The following is a 22,108-nucleotide window of genomic DNA, read 5'->3' on the forward strand; positions in this document are numbered from 1 at the left end:
TTTCTGCTCCTTGCTGAGGGAATATCAGGCCTTGCTGCAAAGTAGGGATAATAACACCCTGCAGGGATGTACTGGGACAACAATTTTGCCCAGGACTCGGGGATGGAGCAGCCTTTTATGAGAGCGTGTGAAGAGCGCACATAGAAATAATAATAATAATAATACTACAAAAAGAGACCAAAACAACCCAACGCTAAGTTATACAGGCCTATACCTTCTGACCCCCGCTCAAGAAAACAGGGACTGTCCTATCTTACATTACTAGCAAGCGACGGAGCACTTCACTGGTCTCTGCTACTTTGTCAATGACTCCATCGTTGTCTAGAGACAGCAGGATCTCTTTCTCTGTGCACATTAGCATAAAGCTCGCACACAAACTAGGCCTACTTTTAGCTTGCACACAAACAACTGTTTGGGAGGAAAAAGTGTGTGTGAGGTAAAAGTGGAGTATGTGCATGCATTCTTGATATATGGCCTAAACGGCCCCTCATTGTTTTGGTCATGAATTCAGTTTAATACATTAAATAAAACAAGAAGAAAATCTCTGGTGGGGTGAAATGAGTCTACTTGACAGTATGTTTCTCCTTGTTTCCTTCAAATCTTCTCAATGTTTGTGTCTCTGACACATCGGGCCCTATTTTAATGATATGAAACGCAAGCATCAAACATGAAACGAAAGTAGCTTTGTGGGCGGATCTCTGGCGCTGTTGCTATTATAACGGCGGGATAAATGACTCTTGCGCCCGAGGCAAAATCTAAAATGGGTTGGTCTGAAGTAGCTAGGTGTGGTTTGGGCGTAACGTGCAATAAATCAATCAGAGCTTCATCTCACATTCCCTTTAAGAGCAGGCGCGCTTGCCTGGATTTGCCTGGCGCACGCCAGCGGGAGCTGTCCGGGATGCGGCAAAGTAAAAAATCCTTCTCTTGACCGGGTGGCGATGTTGCTGCGGCCTCTCGGGCGCATCTCTACAGTATGGAGGAGATTGCTGCAACCGTGGAGCGTGGGCCTCCAAACGCACCACTTGCTCCTGTTGTGCCCCTTCCTCCTCCCCCCACTCCATCTCTGTCCACCTGCTCCACCAGGAGCGCATTGCCACTCCCAGACCAGATCCTGCCGGAGTGTCCAATCCCACTGTAGTTCAACATCACGTCTCCTTAATTCCTCTAATATTTCTTCATTTATGTTATCAAAACATCCATGATTCATGGAAATGTTGTGTAAAACACAACAAGCCACAAAGAATGCTGCGACTTTTTGAGGACTGTACCTGCCTCCTGACCGATCCAAACACCTGAAGCGCATTTTCAGTAATATTTTTCCTTGTAATTATGTATGGTTTGCAAAAACGGGAACTGCTGCGTCTGTGTAGATGAGAGAAGCAAAGTGTATGCGCGTTGTGCACACGCTACATTATGGCCAAGGATGCACCCCTAAAATAGCATCTGAATAACGCGCCACTGACTTTAAACTAGCGCCATTGACTTTAGACCAGGTTTTTCCTGGTCATTGGCGGAATTGTTTTCTGAAACTGCAAAATAGCACCAGGGAACGTTTGCGCCTGAATAAGCCTGCTCTTTTCGCTGAACTGCCCCGGGAGCGCAAATACATTCCCTAATTTACAGATGTGCGTCTGTGGAGGGAAAAGTCCGCTGTGCGTCGGGTGCAAAATAGGAATGATACATGCGTCGGTGTACAAAGGCAATTGCGCTGAGTGCAAGATAGGGCCCTAAGACTGGATGCACTAGCATAAAGAAATACACTTTAATAAAACAATAAAACAATGTGATTTATTGAGGGCACAGTAAAAATAATCTTACCCCATCACTTTAAGGAGACTAAATAAGTTGGTAAATAAATGTTTAGTCATACTAGCGGCATAGCTCTAGGGATGGCAAGGTCAATATGTTGCTACTACTTTGGTCCAGACTGAAATATCTCAACAGCTATTGGAGGGTCCCCAGAGGGTAAAAACAATTAATTTTCCTCTAGGACCACCATGAGTTTCACATTTGTAGGTTTGAGTTAAATTTCTTGACAACTATTGGATGGATTGTCATGAAATTTGGTTCAGACATTTATGTCCCCCTTAGATGAATTGTAATCAATTTGGTAATCCTCAAAATTGTCCTCTAGCACCACCATCAGGTCAACATTTTAATTTGTCCTATTCTGTAGTTTATGACCAAATACCTGCAAAACTAATGGCTAATTAATGACGCTGGTGTTGTCGTCATTATTATTGTTAAGGAATTTAACACTTCAGCAGAGGTGTTCATTTCCAAACAGGCTTATTGGCTTGACGGTTAACGTTGAGGTATGGATTTAATTTGCCGAGAGTAATGTTATTAGTTAGTAGCACACTTCATTAACCGGACACAGGGTGAGTCTGATGAAAACATCTGTCTTCGCCCGGCCAGCTCGAGATAGTCTTGCATTGCCCGACCTTTCTGCACAGCGCTGTGCAGGAAGCTCCGAGATTAAGTTGTGTTCTGCCTCTGTTTAGAAGTGGTGAATGTTAGGTTGTAAAAAGTTCAAACCATGCTTATGTTTTTTGTTTTAAGTAATAAATTGTATGCTGCAACCGGGTTATGAAAATAGGAATGAATCTATATGACTGTTAATGTCGAGACTGATTTGGTTATCACAGTCACCACCTTTTGTCTCTGTAAACAATAGGTAAAGACAGACCCTTCCTCTCCCCCTTTCTTCCTGTCTCTTGCATATAGATTAGATTAAAACCAACTATTATCATATAAAGAGAATCCTTCTGCTACACAGCAGGAAATAACTTCCTGCGTCTCCAACCTCCTGGTGCCTTAGTCTGGGTTAGGACAATAGAATGTTAATTCATGTAAACTTGTAAAGACATCTGCATGATAGAGACTATTGATCAGTAGGTGCAAATTTAGGGTTTAGGGCATGTCCTTCCTAATAGGACAGTGAAGAAACCGAGATGCGTCCAACTTGTCACCATGCCAACAAAGAGCCTATGAGGAAGGCTCTTATTCACAAAGGAGAAAAGTAACCGCCCCTGGGATTGGAGGAACCACCCAGGGGTAGGGAATAAATGTGGAATCAAGAGAAGGTCTCGGGGCTTCAATCTGTGACCCCGCAAGGGAAAGCATTTTGAAGACCGCTGTTTACAGTGTATTGTTTTGTCATGTCGCATGACTGATTGATGTAATTCCTGAAGAGGAGGCATGTCAACTCAGTCCGCTGTCAGCTGCAGTGTATCATTTGTTTTGTCATGTCGTTTTCATCGTGTTGTTTTATTAAACCTTTTGCTTAACTTTCAATTCGACCCCAGCCTCTCCTTCCTCCTCAGAAATCAAACGAACACGTCTTTTAGAAGTCCTTACAGTGAATTAACAGCTCACAGCAATATAATACGTGTCTGGCTTTTGTTTGATATTTAGTGTCGGCAAAATGGCTTTTTATTGAGTTTCCTCTTAGCGAAATGCTCTAAGTAAATTCAAGCTGGGCTTTTATTGTGAAGGGTAGACATGAAAAAGACAGCTTTATGGTTAAACCATAGACTGTATTAACAGTCTTTGGGTTAAACCTTTTTTTTCCTCAACTCTTTTCAACACAACAGTTGCTATGTTCCTGTCAGCTATGTGCTCGTGCTCCGGGAAAGTAAAGAAAAGTTTGCTTGGTAGCCTATTTCCAGCAATCATGTAACGTTGGAAGCAGCAAAAAGTCTACGTCAAAGCCGGTAACCCCTTATATACTGTCTATGGGTAACTCCCCTCCCCTGCTGTGGTACAGAGTGTGTCTATGAGCGTGTCAAGTCTGCTGCGAGCTGTATGGCTGTGACCATAACGGCAGTTCTTTTTATTTTTTTAACGTCAATTTTTTCCTCAACCTTTATTGTTCGGCCGTTTAGTTTTATTCACAGTCTTTTTTATATATCCAATAGCCTATCAAATGCTGTCAAAATTGCTCCAAATGCTCCAAAATCCATTCATCCGTTCATTTGGGTAGCCAGGAAACCAAGTGTGAAGTAGATTGGATGAATGGTTCATGAGATATTTCAAAGACAGACCACATACACACAAACATAGAGAGGCGTCCCTATTTATTAGATAGATGTTAAAAAATGTTGTCAGCTGACTACAGTCAAACCCTTTGATTTTAACTCAATATAATCTACTTACTAAACAAACCACGAGTAGACTATTTATTGCCATGTCCATCTATTGCATTCATACACCTTGCTTTTAGCCCAGAATTTCAACCACATATATGTGAACATGTTGAGAGTCTACAAATTCAGCTTCATATATATATATATATATATATATATATATATATATATATATATATATATATATATATATATATGTATGTATGTATATATATGTATATGTATATATATATATATATATATATATATGTGTATATATATATCCTAAAAAAGAGGTTTAATAATTGCTGTCTAGGCCCTAGGAAAAAGGCTAGATTGAAGACAATTGTTTAATGTAAGTACTTTTTAATTCTTCTCTGTGAAGAATAAAAATTTTCTTTCAGTGTTTTTTATGTAATCTCTGTGTGTGTCTCTCCTCCCCTCTCTCAGTGGTGTGATTTTAAGGCTTTGCTCCTCATTGCCTGAGCACCACCACTGAACTATGTGTCATGGTGAGATCTGTCTTCCTATTGGTGCTTTGGACCTTGTGTCACCCTTCCCCCAGTGTAGACGTGTGTGTGTGTGTGTGTGTGTGTGTGTGTGTGTGTGTGTGTGTGTGTGTGTGTGTGTGTGTGTGTGTGTGTGTGTGTGTGTGTGTGTGTGTGTGTGTGTGTGTGTGTGTGTGTGTGTGTGTGTGTGTGTGTGTGTGCGTGCGTGTCTCTCTCTCTCTCTCTCACACACACACACACACACACACATAGAGAGAATTGAAACTTGACTGTGTGTGGACTCTGGTCTGTCAGGCTGTGTGAGGAGAAGAAACTGGTACATGTTCAAACTATGGATCCGAGCTTGGTGAGAATTAACTTTTCCTTCATTTACCTTTTTAATTATTCCCCTCTTTTTTTTAAATCTTTTTAGGTGCCTGAAAGTTGCTATCATCCTTAAATAACTGCTGAATCTATTATTTTCTGCTCAGCATTTACATTTCCATATTTTATGTTGACTAACTATTTGTAACTCATTGATAAACCATGTTAATATGGCAACATTAAAATGAACAAGGATTGGAAACTTTAATACAAAACAAGAACATGACTGTTAGTTTTGTGCACTGTATTACAATATGTGATCTTTGTCTTGCAGACAATCCCGGTGATGGCCGCTATTTCTGTGGTGTTAGTGACTGTGCTGTACTTCCTCCTGGGAGGCTCTGCAGGACAGAAGAAGCTGCCTGTCACTCTACAGGATACCATGGTCAAATATTCCCTTCCCCTTATAGACAAACAGGTAGACTGCATACAGACACAGACATTTAACCAAGAATCAGTACTTCTTATTCTTGCAGGCACTTTCAAACCTGATTATACAGTAACTTTATATTCAACTGCTATACACTTGTTAGCACAATGTTTATCATTTCATACAACCTTCATTTTCCAGTTACCGGTGTACTAACCATCATGAACTAAGAAATACTAACGAAAACACACTCATGTTCATCTAGTTTAAAGGGTTGGTTCACCAACACACATTTTCTTACTTACCTCCACTGGTATCTAGCCATGCAAAACATTTTGGATTTTTAATTTTTGAATCAAGCTTTTGAGGTATCAGTCTGAGACTTCTGGCTGGTGGAGGTGAATTGAGTTTGATTGTGAAGCTCACAGCATTGACAAAAAATAATTAACATCTCTTTCCAGAAAATGTTAATCTGGATGATCCACAGAACACATTTTCACTGTAACTACTTTCTGTCCCTTTGAAAACTAAACTTAGCACAAAAAGTAAGGACATTTGTGTTTGGTAGATTATTTCTCTGTGGTAACAATGCTTTTCAGCATTTTTTTCCTTATATCGTTGGAAAGCCTGTTTAGTTCCCTTTCAAATGGTGCCCCATTTGTAAGGAACATGCATTTGTGGGATGAGCAAATCTGCCAATGCCAAACAGCTTATTCTGCCATTGACTTGTTTGGTGTTTGGTGGATTGGATGGAATGGCCTGCCAGTAGTTCTGACCTCAATCCCATTGAACACTTGTGGGATCAGCTTGGGCGTGCTGTTCGTGCCAGAGTGACCAACACAACCACGTTGGCTGACTTGCGACAAATGCTGGTTGAAGAATGGGATGCCATCCCACAGCAGTGTGTGACCAGGCTGGTGACCAGCATGAGGAGGAAGTGCCAGGCTGTTGTGGCTGTGTATGGTTCTTCCACATGCTACTGAGGCTCCTGTTTGTGAAATGAATGAATTGTTAAATTGCCAATATGTCTTGTTTCTTCAAATTTCAATCATCCAATCCACCAAACGAGTCAATGGCAGAATAAGCCGTTGCAAATTTTTCATGGGCGCAACCTACATACTCAGCGCTGCTGCTCATCCCACAAATGCATGTTCCTTACAAATGGGGCACCATTTGAAAGGGAACTAAACAGGCTTTCCAACAGTATAAGACGTATTGACAAAAAGCATTGTTACCACAGAGAAATAATCTACCAAACACAAATTTCCTTACTTTTTGTGCTAAGTTTAGAAACAGTAAGGCAAGTGAGAAAATGTTTTGTTTCCTAGTGTAATTTTTTTGGGCATTTCTGCCTTTATTGGATAGGAAAGCTGAGATATGAAAGGAGAAAGGAAGACATGCAGGAAAACCGTCACAGGTCGGATTTGAACCCTAGACCTTCTGCATCAAGGAATAAACCTCTTTTCAAATCCTGTTTGTGTCCTCCCCAATTTCAAGTTAGTTTGATATTATTTTATTTTATTTATAAGTCTCCGTGATTGACCCCTATTTTAAGCAATAAAGAAAGTAAGACATCTTTTTCTTAAACATAGTCTAGTAGCCTACTATTCTTGTCATGGTTTCAAAGAATGTGTAGGACCCAAATGCAGAGACTGACAGGTAGTGTAGTGTTGCTAGAGGATTTAATAATAAATCACCGATATATCAAAGTCCATACCCAACAAAAGGTGTCCTGAAAACAGCAGGCAAAATACAAACAGGAACAGGCAGAATCCCAAAACGGGAACAGGCAGAATCCCAAAACGAATAAAAAAAATATCAGGAACACCGAGACCACCGGGGTAGACGACAAACACTCTCACATGGAATACTGTAAACAGTACAATGAGCTGACAATAGACAAGGGGAACACAGAGACTAAATACAAGAGGTAACGAGCAAACAAGGGACAGGTGACACACCTAAGACAATCACAAGGGCGGGAAAACTAAAGACAGGAAGTAAAACTAGACAAGACAAGGGAGAAAACAGATACTTAAAAATAAACAACAACAGAAACTGACAACAAACTCACAACTGTGACAATTCTTTCTGGCATAATTTCATTATTTTCAATTTAATAATTTCCTGAATTGTGTATCACCATAGTCCTTATAAATGTATGTAGAAATGCAGGAACTGGGATTAAAATCGAAAAAAAGATTCTGGCGCAGGTCTCCCAGACCCCCTGTTTTGTGTCCCCCGCACTTCTCAAACCAAAGTTACACCCTTGGTTAAATATATTGTATTAAGACCACCTAGTCTCAAAATGAAGTCCCAGGACATTTATTTTGCAAGCTGTGAGAATATTGTACTATTTCTTTTTTTTTTTTTTTGTGTGTGTCCTTGTACAGGAAATCAGCCATGACACAAAAAAATTTCGGTTTGGCCTTCCATCTGCAACTCATATCCTTGGACTGCCAGTCGGTACTGAAACAGCCCTCCTTTCTTGTTTTCTCTTCTGTTCTCTTCTCAGATAAGATTCTTCACAACTATAAACTTTTTCTGCCAATGATTTAAGATGTTTAAAAGCATCTTGGTGAGAAGTAAGCTTTTACCTACTCATATATGAGCAGCAGTTGCATTCTTTTTACCTCTTCTTATGAATCTCCAGCACTTCATACCTTACACGTGATGAGTGTTGACTTGTCTTGATCTTTGATTATAAGTTTCTTGAAATATGGCCATAAATGAGAACACAAGATCAGTAGGATCAGAGTCCCAATAAAAGATCGCTCAATAAGAGAGCTTTGTTTGTAATACCTCTAAATTATTCAGATGCAGATGATTGAACTGCAACACATCAAAGGATACTAGGTGAAATTGGGTAAAAGGTGAGATATGGAGCAATAAAAAGTAACAATTGCTATATATAGCATATTTATTACAGTCCCAAATTGCAATAAAATAGTAGAATTAGCATGTGAAACGATCACTGTGGGGCTGAGAGAAGTAGTTAAAAGAGCTTATATACAGCTTATTTCCATTACAGTCAAAATACTCCTCTCATGCTCAGGGGTGGAATATAATTAATTACATTTACTTAAGTATTAAGTAATTAGAGGTAATTGTACTTTACTTGAGTATTTCTGTCTTCTGCAACTTTATACTTCCACTCCACTAGAAGTTAGAGGCAAATACTGTACTTTTAACTCAACTACATTTGTCTGACAGCTTTAGTTGATTTTCAGATGACAATTTGAGGATGACGGCGGATTTTCTGACACCGTGAAAAGTTGACTTTATAGAGCTAGGTGGTTCTCACAGGACAGGGACAATACAAACATATGATCATCTCATAAAATATGATGCATTGCTGTAGATTAAACTACCCAACAGTATATAAAGAAGTCAAAATGAGCACAACCTTAAACATAAGTAAACTGCAACATACACATTAATTATGGAGTGTGGTCTAGACCTACTCTATCTGTGTAAGTGTCTTGAGATAACTCCTGTTATGATTTGATACTATAAATAAAATTGAATTGAAATTGAATTAATGCAGCAGTAATATTAATTCTGAAAGATGTAATAGCTAAACATTGAACAAACATTTTACTGCACAATGAATGAGTACTTTTGCTTGTAATACCTAAAGTAATCACACATGCAGACAGGATCCGGAAAGATCGTTCACACATACTCTTCAATGAAAATGAACTCCTCCCATGTGGCAGATGCTACAGAGCCAGTGGGTGCAAAAGCAACCGCCTTAAGCTTTCAATTGTCCCCACATCGATAGCACTACTGAACAAACAACCAGTCCAGTCCTCATCACTATAATACTGTGCTGGCCTTAACCAATGTAACCTGTGTATGTTTACTCACCATGTGCAATTTCTTATATTCGCAATTTGCATTATTTATTGCATTCTTTATAATTCCCATACTATGTGTAACTTACTTTAGAATGGGGCACGTGCAATACTTTACTATATCCTCTCAACTAGTGGATGATCTTTATTTTTATTTTTTCTTGTCTTAAAGTACATTGTTGTCTTGACATTTATTGTCATGTACTGTACTGTCTGTTGATAACTAATGCATGTGTTTGTATGCAGCAGACAAATTTCCTACGGGTCAATAAAGTTGATCTTATCTTAAAGAACATTCTGCTGATAATACTTACATACGTTTACTTAAGTAAGATTTTGAATACAGGACATTTACTAGTAGTGGATTATTTTCACAGTGTGGTACTAGTACTTTAACTTAAGTAACGGATCGGAATACTTTTTCCACCACTGCTCATGCTTCATTTTTCCCATCCTCTTATTCCCTCAAATCCACCACCTCACTCCCTGCTTGTCCTCCCTCTGTCCTCTGCACCAGGTCAGCATGTGTACCTGTCAGCCAAGGTAAACGGCAGTCTGGTGGTCAGAGCCTACACTCCAGTATCCAGCGATGAGGACCAGGGATGTGTCGACCTTGTGGTCAAGGTACTGTTTTTAACATTACTGATATAGGGCACAGACGTCATGGTTGGCCTATAACTGCAGAGGTTTTTGTGTGGGTTATTTGGGTTGAAATATTGAAGGAATTTAAGGAATTCCAAGACAAAACCAAGTGTCATGCTTACAAGAGGATAAATACCAGCTAGAGTTTTAAATTTAGCGACTAGCTGGTGCACCTAAGGGTGTGTGACTGGGAAGTTGTCGGTTCAATCCCCAGACCGACAGGATAAAATCTGGGTGGGGAAAGCGAAAGAGCGGCACTTGTCCCTCCCTCATTACCACCACTGAGGTGCCCTTGAGCAAGGCCCTTAACCCCAACCGCTCCAGTGGAGCTGCTCAATGGCCAGCAGATCAGACTCTGGTTGTACTGGGCAGCTTCTAGGTATGAATGTGTAACTGTGTGAATGTGACAGGTAGTCGTTGCAAATGAGAATTTGTTCTCAATCGACTTACCTGGATAAATAAAGGTTAAATTAAAATTAAAAAATTAAAAACATGGTGGAGCATTTAGCAGCTAAAGAGACCAAAACAGAGCTAAAAGGAGAGTGAATAATGGATGGACTTACATTGGCTAGACTCCAAATGAATGTTGCTCTTTATCTGCACAATGTGTGAATAAGCAATTGTTTGCTAACATGTTAGCAGTATCACCTTTATGAGTTGATAATAAGCCAACTTAATGTTCACAAAAGAATCAATAAATGGAGGTATAAGCGAATGGTTTTAACAAAAGTTACCCACACTCAGGACCCTTACTATTGTGTTGTTAGCAGGACAAACTATTGGCTATGCTAACAATGCTAAGAGGTGATTTTTTTTTTGTATGCCCCGTAGAGGCAAAGATGAGAAAACAGTTTAAAATTGTTGTGTCCTTTTTTTGTAACTCAAGGTGTACTACAAGAACTGCCACCCCTCCTTCCCAGAGGGAGGGAAGATGTCTCAGTACCTGGACAACATGGCTATTGGAGATAGCATTGACTTCAGAGGACCCAATGGACTGCTCGTGTATCAGGGAAATGGTACGGTGTGTGTGCATAAAGAAAACAAAGAAAGATAAAGAATAAAAGACTAATGAAAACTGCCACCAGCAGATGTCACTGTGGTACAATATAAGACTGTCAAAGCAACTTGGACTGCCAAACACATAGGCCTACTAATAATGAATCTTACTCTCTCATGGTCAGGTCAGTTTTCCATCAGACCAGACAAGAAGTCAGAGCCGAAAGTTCGGAAGTTTAAGCAAGTTGGAATGATCGCTGGAGGAACAGGTGAGGGAGACATAAAGTGATTCCCTAAGTATGCTCACTATATTAATAATTTGCATCATACAGTATTAGCTGAAAAACTGGATTGGCATAGTTTTATATAGAATTTACACCTAAATTGGCGGAAGCTTATTGGACTGTAATGGCTGATTCGTGGACATTCGCCCCGGTGTATTGGTCAGAATGCATTTGACACGACCTCAGTATTCGGTCTGAGCGACCTTAGTTAGAGTAGATTTATAAACCCATGGTTCTGTAAACAGAACATGGACGCTTAAGGAATGTAGTTTAACTTCCAAGACCATTTGAGGATATGGCCTTTGCAGCCTCACTGTTGACAATATCATTTTATTGACAATTTAGAAGTTACTTATATACCTTCCCATAATACCCTAGAAACAAACCATCCTCTGAGACTAATTTCAATGACTTTTACCATCACAGGCATCACTCCTATGCTGCAGTTGATCCGCAGCATCACAGCAGACCCCACTGATAGCACCAAGTGCTCCCTCATATTTGCCAACCAGGTCCGCTATGTGTGGTATATTGTTTTGGGAAATCTTTCCTTCTGTCTCATTGTTAAAAAGTATTACTGTTCATAAATGGAAAATACTCAAAAATAAAATTTCTTTTACTTACTCCCTCTCAGACTGAGAAAGACATCCTTCTGAGGGAGGAGCTGGAAGAGGTAAAAAAGAACCACCCTGATAAAGTGAAGCTGTGGTTCACACTGGACAAACCTCCGATGGGTAAGACAGCATTTCTTTAACTATGGATCTAACAACATGGTGGCTGGCGGGACCCTACTCAATATAAGCTGCCCTGTGTTTTAAAAGTGCACCCTGAAGCATTTTAACAACCAGAACAGGTGCTGTTCTTTAAACAGATATTGTTCTTATGACTTCTGACCAAAAAAGCAACAGGTATGTGTAATGTGGTCCTAATTTAAAAACAACTAGCACTGCAATACATTAACATGAGACAGATGCTAAAAAGCTGCACTCATCAATATTTAGGCTAACAGCTGATCAAATGACAATGTATAATGTGAAAGGGGTCACTTGATGGGTCGCACAGAAAATGATCACCCAGTTCTCCTCAACTGTGAAGAACTTTGCATATTTCAGTTAATTGTTTTGGTTTTACGGCCCACTGCTCTCATTAATCTCATTTCCAGCAGCCGGCATGTAATAAACCCACTGCACACTACCTGCCCTCACCAAACGACAGACAGACAAAGTTGGGAACTAGCTGGTGAACATTTAGCAGCTAAAGAGCAAGAAGATATGTTTCTCAGGAGTTAGTGGAGACAAAACTATGGCTAAAAGGCGAGTAAATATTGGACTTACACTTACCAGGTTGCCAAAAACATGACTTTAAATAGAAATATCATATTAAAAGGGAGCAAAACATGACATAGTGAGACACTTAACTTATGCTTGCTTCCCATAATGTGGGATCTGGTGGAAACATTTCCATGACTAATTTGATCATGTTACCATAAAGGACATACAGTACATGTATTAGTGCAGTGCCAGGCTATATGAATCTGAATAAATCAGCCTCAAAGCCTGGCCCTCTAATTTCACTTCTGGATATTCAGAGTGGGAAACCAAACAAAGGTTCCTCAGCTGGAGAAAATCCCCACAGGCTGAGGAAGAAGATAGTTCCAACAAGGTGTTACAGTGGCTTAGCAAACGCTCATGTCTTCCTTTGCATAATTCTTTGAGGAAGCAGAAATTATTCATGAGCGTAATGTTGTTACGTAATCTCTGTTGTGAGGGCCTTGAATGCCACTCATATTCTGTCTAGTCTTTCATTAGTTCCACACAGAATAGAAACACATCGGTCCTTGATCATTATTCATTCAAAACAGGTGTTGCTTTTTGTTAGCAGTGTCATTATTTGGTTGCCTTGGGGGGAGAGATGACTATCTGTGGATGAAAGCACAAGTTCAACAAACCTTGTCATGTTTCTTGTTGATAATAGCATCAGTTGAAATCTTCCCGTGGAGAAAACAAAAACTAAGCCGATCATGTTAGTACACATTTTTCGTCTTCTCCGATGAATAAGCCATATTATAAACCACATTATGCCAGTATAGAAGAGGGATGAAGACCAAACAACTGTGTCAAAAAGTTAACTTTTTTAGGAAAAATATGTTTTCATTCTGAATTTTGCCAGCTAAAAAAAAAAAGATGTTGAAATGCAAGTTGTTAAACATTTCTCTAAAGTTGAAGGTTAATCTTGCGTTCTCTCTCTTGCCTTTTCCTCAAGATTGGAGCTACAGCTCAGGGTTTGTGACCGATGACATGATCAAGGACCACCTTCCTGCTCCATCTACTGATGTCCTTGTTGTCCTGTGCGGTCCTCCACCGATGATCCAGAAAGCCTGTTTGCCAAATCTGGATAAGCTGGGACACAGAACAGAAAACATTTTTGCATACTAGTCTTTTGATTGACTACAAAATGTCTTTATTCCCTGTAATCAACCAATCACTAAACCAAAAATCAATGTATGAACACCATTAATGGCCTAATACTATCATGCTTTTCATTTAGGCATGTGTGGTTTTGATGGCAGTGATACTAGTACAACTACCAACCTGTACCATGAAGTGGGTACACAATTGGCATCAAAATGAACCAGTATCATCACTATGAAAATTTCTATGGACTCAGGTGTCTTCTTTTATATACAGTATTTCATCAAACTTCCTATCTGTGGGTGCCTGGGTAGCTAACCTGGTAGAGCGCGAGCCCATAACAATTAGTACAACACGTCATAAGTTAAGTTTTTTTGAAAGAGATTTGAGGAATTTTAAAAAGCAACTTTTAAAAAGTTTCAGCTTTAGTGCCAAATTATCTCTTTGTACATTGCTCTGGAAATGAAAAAAAATTGTGCATAACTATAAGGAAAGCTGAGTTTGTTCTAAACATTTTGATATGAAACACATGGGGATCAGTTATATGCAAATACCTTAAAAAGGTGAATTTAAGAAGCTGGGTGAAAATGCCCTTAGCCCTTAAAATAAATTTATTTTTTAGGCCAAAATGTGAATTCATGTGAAATAAAGATGTAAAAATGACAGTGTTGGTTTTAATATTTTATGCTATATACAATCAAAGCACTGATGTATTGCAGTTCTACAGTTTTTACTAGATAAACTATTGTATAATATAACAACTGTACCTAACATGAACTTGATAGTATATACAAGACTTTCACCTTTAATGTGAAACATGCAAATCAGAATCAGGTTTATTGCCAAGTTTTTTGCATAACAAAAAACATAGTAAAAGAAAATGAAATGAAAAAAAAAAACAGCAAATAGCCTACTGCAAAAGTCAGGAAACTATATATAGAATAGAAAAATTTACAATACAAATATGAACACATACTATAGAAATATCTAGCCTACAATATATCTGTTTTAAAATTAAAAAAGCTGTACATGTTTGTGCATGAATGTGCAAAATGACCAGGTAATGCAAAGGTTTGCAGTATGAAGTATAAAGAATATGTGCAAATTACAGCAGTAGTAGTCCAATAGATGTCCGTTAATGTAACGCATAGAGACAGATGTGGAGGCTTTACGTTAATATAAACATATCATTTAATTTATTGTAAGTTATTTATTCAAAAATCTCTCATCAGACCATTACATTACATTACATTTATTTAGCTGACACTCATCCACAGTGATTTACAACACATATATTTAATACCATATGGATACAACACCAAAATAGCAAAGGTCATGCAGTTACATCCAAACAAACTACAGCAGTAGACTACAATTGTAGTTAATGATTACAAATGTATATAATTCATACTAAAAATTATAATATAACACTGACTGAATACAGTAATTCGTTCTTAAATAGCGCTATTGCTATTCACAACCGATTTTGTCCGACATCCATGAAGGCATCACCGGAAAATGGGCGTGTTTCTCTTCACCAACATGTCGGCATAGGAGTTTTTATCAAAACTTTACAGTGAATATTTAATCAATTTAGACGTCCAGCAGTTAACAATTGGAGGAATATGGTGTGTGAGCGTAGCGTTGACTTAGTTAAGCCTTTTGATAAAGGTTTATTATGTAGGTTTATAGTTTTAGGGGTATTCATCAGCATAAACTTTCCGGTTTCTGACTGTGAAGGAATCAATTCAGAGAGATGTCTCGTCTGGGGTCCAGGGCTGAACCCCGACACAGTTTTACCCGTCCGCTACTTCTTTATTCAAGCGGTCAATTCAAAAGGAGAGAACCTGACTTTATCTCCAGGTAAACCGACCACAAACATTGTATGTGTTAAAAATGTGCGTCATTATTTTAAACATAGGATCACTGGAACGGTTGCAGCCAAATGGCTAGCTAAGCTAGCTAACAACTAACGTTAAACCCCAAACTGATTTGGCAACGACATAGCTATGGTTTGTACATAATCAACAAATGTAGACTAGCTACATCCAACAATGGTTTGTTCGTGTTATTATCGGCGATAACTGATTAGTAAACGCACTATAGTTTAATAATCATAACTAATGTTTCTTAGCCTTGAAACCCGTTCTAGTGCTCTTTTGAATCATCCTCGGTGTCCCATAACCCTGAAAAAAGTATTTTCGAGAGGTGACTTTGGTCAACTAACAACAAATGGCCATGTATCAGGGCTAGGCAGGTTTGTGCAAAAATTATGGAAGCTATGGATTAATTAACACCTGCAGAAAGATGAAATGAAGTATATTTGTCACTTTATTTGTCTTTTATATGTGTTGTTTAGGTAAAGACACATTTAAAGTGAAGATAAGTCCGCTGGACAAACAGGAGCACATTCGTATCCACGTACCTCCACCTCTGGACAGGGGAGATGGGTCTTTTCTGGTAAGGTACCGGCTCTATGGCACTGTGCTGAAGGGACTGGAGGTTGAAGTCCTCCACCAAGATGCTGCTGTTGCCAAGTCACCTTACGTCATCCAAGGTTTGTGTTGCGTTATGCAATAAACACTGGCATGGGTTCATGTCAAGTAATTATTATTTGTATTGTCCATAATCACAAAAGGGCTTTTTAATCTGGACAGACATGCACCACACACTAAAGAGCTGTGTTGCAAAAGAAAACCCATATTTTATCACCAGTATGACAAATATATGCACGATGAGAAAAAACAAAGCCTCACTGAGCTTGTCACGGTCATTTTTATGCAAATTAAATTGTTATTATATATTATAATATTGTGGCCAATTTGCGATTCACATCACAATCCCCTCAAAACAGCACACCAGATGCTTTGCAAATATGGAGAAATTGTGTAACATGAGTTCATCCTGTCTCAAAAAGGCTAGACATCATCACTGTTTCATAACAGAGTTTAACACCAGCTCCTTAATACTATGCGTATAGATCAATAAAATGCATCATTAATTCTGAGGGTGCCAACAGTAAAATGTGATGCAGAAGAGATGGAACAAATGCCACCTTGCTTTGACCTGCTCTGGCTCCTTCGTCTAACCCTATGTGTCTCATTGTTTAACGCTCAGGTCCAGCCTATCATGAATACTGCGACTGTCCAGAACCCAATGCTTCCGTTTGGCAGAGCATCATGCAGTGTCCCGCTGAGGAGCCTCAAATTCTGGCAGACTTTAAAACTTTTCCAACAATTGACCTGCAGCGTCTCCGACAGGAAGCGCCTCCCAGATTCGCCAACAGAGGAGGTCTCATTCACTACGCCATCATCAACAACAAGTTGTACCGCCGCACTCTGGGAAAATATACCGACTTTAAGATGTTTTCTGATGAAATGCTGCTCTCTCTAACAAGAAAGGTAAGGTTGTGTGTGAGTTCTAGGGATGTTAAAGGATCATACTGGTGTTTTTGCACGTTTTGGCACATTTACTACATAGTTTCTAGAGATGTTCCGATACCATTTTATCCTTCCAGATATCCATTCCGATATATAAACTTGCTATCAACCGATGCTGAGTACAGACCTGATACCAGTGCTTTTAAAAAAAATGAAATTATTTTTTTTTTTTTATCAACTGTATGCTACTAGCCCTGTGTAGATGTAATATGATTGCTGTCCTTGTTGTATGGCCTAGCTTAGGTTAAACCTTTGTAAAACAGGAACAAATACAGAGAATGAATGCCATAGAACTTCCTTTTATCATCTAGTTTGACAGTCAGTCAAAACAGAAAAATAAATATAATTCTAATACATAGCAATTCCATTAAAATACTACTAAAGTGCAGCTCAATTTACAAGTTTGCAAACAGCTGTTATATCCAGGGGAAAGACTCTCGTACTCCCCAGTACCAGCCTTTTAGGCATTTCCGATACTGGTATCGGTATAGGAACAACTGTAGTAATTTCTTAATGTAACTGTCAAGAGACTGCATGTGGCATATTGTGGTTGGTGATTTCAATTTCTGTTTTTTTGTGGTTGAAGGTTAGGGTGCCTGATGTGGAGTTTTACTTAAATGTTGGTGACTGGCCATTAGAGACGAGGAGGGCTGATGCTGTTCCAGTCTTGTCATGGTGTGGCTCTACAGACACACGGGACATTGTCCTCCCCACTTACGAGGTCACACACTCCACCCTGGAGACCATGAGAGGTGTCACCAATGACCTGCTGTCTGTCCAGGGAAACACAGGTAACACAAACGCACACAAACACACTTTTATCTTTATTAGGGAGCTGAGATCTGCGACGGGGTCTCTCATGCAGTTGTAGGCCTTCCAGAAGCTTTGTAATCCAGTCTTTTTCCGGAGCATTTTTTAAAAAAAAAAATTTTTTTTTTTCAATTGATCCACAATGATGAAATCATACATCATATTACACAAAACGATATATCCCGTCACAGTGGCGGCTTAATTGTTTTTTTTGCCTGGAAGATGAAAGCTTACCTGTTCCAAAGAGTGCTCTTATAAGATTGTATGCCTTTCAGAAGCTTTGTAATCAGGTCTGGAACTGCAATGTCTTTTCAGAACCTTTGTACACTAAATTCAAAATGATATATCAAAACCTAAACAGTTATGTCTATTTTTCGGCATGAAAACGTCTCGATTTGTTGTCTGTCACCATTTTTTCTATTCCATTTAGGCCAGGATTAATCTGCAAAGATAGCACGTAAGTGAAAAAAAAAAAAAAAAAAAAAAAAAAAAAAAAAAAAAAAAAAAAAAAACTAAAAATGTAACAATGTTTTCAAAAAAAAAAAACAAACCAAAATTTAACTTTTAAGGTCAATAATTCTGATGATGTTCTTTTTTGTGGTTTAAATACTTATGAATTGATTATTGTACACATGCTAACTTCTGTTTCTCTCACAGCATTTGTAGTCATTAATTGTGTATGTGGATTCTAACCTCTGACTGTTTTTGCATTTTAATCACAATAGTGTGAGAAAAAACTGGAAAGTTATTTGAATTTGAAGTAATGAGTCAGGAGATGTAGCCGCCCTTACCCCAGGCTTAATGTGTCCTTAAAGTCCTCCTTTTATACACTATTGTTAGTTCAATATTCCCTATTATACAGTATTTCACAAAAGTGAGTACACGCTTCACATTTTAGTAAATATTTCATTATATATTTTAATGTGACAACACTGAAGAAATGACACTTTGTTACAATGTAAAGTATTAAGTTTACAGCTTGTATAACAGTGTAAATGTGCAGTCCCCTCCAAATAACTCCACATACAGCCATTAATGTCTAAACCGCTGGCAACAAAAGTCAGTACACCCCTATGTTAAATTCCCATAGAGGCAGGCAGATTTTTATTTTTAAAGGCTAGTTAGTTTGCATATGCATCCTGATAAAGAGATGATAGAGAGATGATTTTATGGAAAGTACCCCATGCCAATGTATAGTATCCTGGATCCATGAAATAACTGGCCTTTAAAAATAAAAATCTGCCTGCCTCTATGGGAATTTAACATAGGGTTGTACTGACTTTTGTTGCCAGCAGTTTAGACATTAAGTTATACAAGCTGTACACTTAATACTTTACATTGTAGCAAAGTGTCATTTCTTCAGTGTTGTCCCATTAAAAGATGTGAGGGGTGTACTCACTTTTGTGAGATACTGTATGTCTAATTGTTTGTTTCTGCCTTTTGGAGGTAACATTTGGATCCCTTTCTCCAGGGCCTCCATGGATTAACAAAACAGATCGAGCGTTTTTCCGTGGCCGGGACAGTCGAGAGGAACGCCTTCACCTGGTCTCTCTGTCCAAGAAAAACCCAGAGATGCTGGATGCAGGCATCACAGGATGGTTCTTCTTCAGAGACCGGGAGAAACATGTTGGCAAAGCACCGCTTGTTGGATTCTTTGACTTCTTTAAGGTAAGGAAAAATAAGTAAATAAATGAATATCTTGTTCTAATCTAACCCTATCCTGTAACTTAAAGCTGCAATGTGCAACTATTCTCACTGAGGCAGGTGCTTTGCCCTTCATTTTATGTAACTGTATTATTGTTACTTTTGTCTGTTTTTTAATGTAATTTCACGTAGCCTCACCTTGACACAATTAGGGTAACTTAGAGTTTCTACAACCTGGACCCTATTTTAAGTTTTTGTGTCTGAGGGACTGATGGGAAAAACAACCTTTTGAAATTGGCCCAGTATTAAGCAAGACCGCGACATTCGACAGCGGCGAAACAAGCTACAATGTTTTGCTACAGGGCAATTGCGCACCTTCAATTTACGTACACAAAAAGTGTTTGTTTTATTACTGACGTGCTCAGATTATTGTTCTAAGTGTCTGACAACATTATGGAATGGATCCCTACAGAGGTTAAACTTTTTGTTAACATGACACTGTTAAAAACCATGTACCCACCAGACTCCATTTAAATAAATGGAGGAATAAATAATTTTATCATAGAAAAATACACTTCACTGTCGACAGAAACAAAAATAAAAAACTATCTAGGTTCGTCATTCCACTGTTCTAGCAATCACTACTCTGGTTTGGTTAGGCAATGGTCATTTCTGATCTGCTGACAGTTTCAGCGTTCTCGTTCAATACTAAACCAATTTCAAAGATTGTTGTTCACATAAGTCACTTAGACACCAATGCACGAGATTACCCTTTTAAATAAATACACTAAATTAAAGAAACACTTGATATTAAAAATAGTTTGACGCTTTCTCCTCTTTTAGTACAAGTACCAGGTGAACGTGGATGGAACAGTGGCAGCGTATCGGTTTCCTTACTTGATGCTCGGGAACAGTCTGGTTCTGAAACAGGACTCACAATATTATGAATATTTCTACAGCCAGCTTAAAGCAGGCACTCACTACATTCCCGTGAGGAGAAACCTGTCGGACCTTTTGGAGAAAATCAAATGGGCCAAAGAGAACGATGCTGAAGCGCATAAGATTGCCAGAGCAGGTCAGACAGTGGTCAGAGAGCTGCTGCAGCCCAGCAGACTGTACTGTTACTACTACAGAGTGATGCACATGTACTCAGAGCGGCAGACAGGACAGCCAACACAGCATGCAGACATGGAGCTGGTACCTCAGCCGGACGACCACACTGCTGTGTGTACATGTGAGGGTAAAATCCACAAAGAAACCAATATGAAAGATGAACTATGATGCAATTGGTGTTTAGTCTTTAACTTGTTTGTTTTCTCTGAAACATTCCTGCCATATGAAGAGTGAATGTAATTGAATGTTCCTGATCCTCACAATTTTTTTTTGATTTTCACAGTTTGAAATTAAACATTACAATTACATTACATTTTGCCTTTATGTTGGATAGTAAAGGCAGTTTTAGGAATAATTTAAAATAAAAACTCTGTAATCAGCCATTTTAAGTCAAAACTGCAGGACATTGCCAATGACACTCTTTGTTTTTAATACTGTTGTGTTGATTTTTTTGTATCTTTTGTAAAGTTCTGGTTAGTAATGCAAGAAACTGTGGATAAAATTACTGTTTTTTTTATACCTTTGTATTGGATATGTGTATACAGTATTATCTTAAAATAAATACATCTTAGATAAATTGTAGTTTGTAGTTTTCTGTAAAGTCCTTATTAAAGATCATAAACATTCAGTTCTATTTGTACACCCTGAGACAGATCCTTGCACTCATCGCCCAATCTTGAGGTTGCAATCACACACTAAAACACAAGCCCACCCTAGAGAAGGTACTTCAGTCACCCTCCTGTGTTGTCGAGATATCCACAGCTTTGTGCAGTCTGCTCCTTGCCGCTGCCGGCCTCTTATGGCCACAACACCTGTTTCCACTGTCAGCGCTCATTCTCTGCTTCCCATTCAGAAACTCACTGGCTCCTTGGTGTGAAAATGGCACTAATCCCTCTTAGGGAGAAGGGTGTGAGAATCCTGACCTACATAGATGATTAATTCTTGCCTCATCACAACAGGAAGCCATGGCCCACACGGCTCTGGTCATTTAATGGGTCAGGCAGCTGGGTTTTGCTATTAAGTACATAAAGAGTGCTCCCCAGCAGGCTCGAGATCCCGGCCGTAGCTCGGAGTGATTTCACCTTTTGGCTTACGGTCACCTCCGCGTGGGGGTGAGACTAGGGTGTGTTCCCTATTTCATCTAGGTTTTCAGTAGTCCTCTTAACTACCAGCCCAGCTGGCCCATTCTATTCCCCATGCTAAGTTTAATACAGTACGTAACCCTTGTAAAGTAATGGCATAAAGTGAGCTGTAACTAGTATAAGCATGTGTGGCCAGCAATGTCCATCTGTCAGTGGTCCGAGAGTAACCTACTCTTCAGTATAGTCTTTATATTTCTCTGTGTTGTGATTATCTGCTCAGCACGGCTTTGCTTGCTAGTGTGTCCACCTCTATTTTTTTTAAATTATTTAATAGCTTTGTTTACGGATAGCGCTTGCAGACTGTACATTTTAAACAGTTGGAATATGTCATTTTGTATGGAAGTCCATAGGGGACTTAATTAAAATGATGATGGGAAAATGAAAATCCACAATACCATTA

The 22,108-nt window shown here is 38.9% G+C and overlaps 2 protein-coding genes across 2 annotated transcripts; both read left to right on the top strand.

Annotated features, from left to right (window-relative positions):
• The first annotated feature begins 4,857 nt into the window (after nt 1–4,857).
• On the top strand, nt 4,858–14,224 carry LOC120564740 (NADH-cytochrome b5 reductase 2). Its single transcript, XM_039809948.1, has 9 exons — nt 4,858–4,982; nt 5,274–5,417; nt 7,763–7,835; nt 9,744–9,850; nt 10,755–10,884; nt 11,050–11,133; nt 11,575–11,660; nt 11,783–11,882; nt 13,411–14,224. The coding sequence occupies exons 1-9, from the start codon at nt 4,968–4,970 to the stop codon at nt 13,581–13,583; spliced, it is 912 nt and encodes a 303-aa protein (XP_039665882.1). The 5' UTR covers nt 4,858–4,967; the 3' UTR covers nt 13,584–14,224.
• An 815-nt stretch (nt 14,225–15,039) lies between these two features.
• Nucleotides 15,040–21,148, top strand: poglut3 (protein O-glucosyltransferase 3). Its single transcript, XM_039809883.1, has 6 exons — nt 15,040–15,422; nt 15,919–16,116; nt 16,677–16,960; nt 17,586–17,790; nt 19,281–19,477; nt 20,297–21,148. Exons 1-6 carry the CDS (start codon nt 15,185–15,187, stop codon nt 20,732–20,734), a joined length of 1,560 nt encoding a protein of 519 aa, XP_039665817.1. The 5' UTR covers nt 15,040–15,184; the 3' UTR covers nt 20,735–21,148.
• Nucleotides 21,149–22,108: the final 960 nt, after the last annotated feature.

Source organism: Perca fluviatilis, chromosome 8 (genome assembly GCF_010015445.1).
Source record: "Perca fluviatilis chromosome 8, GENO_Pfluv_1.0, whole genome shotgun sequence".
In the NCBI taxonomy this organism is placed as follows: Eukaryota; Metazoa; Chordata; class Actinopteri; order Perciformes; family Percidae; genus Perca; species Perca fluviatilis.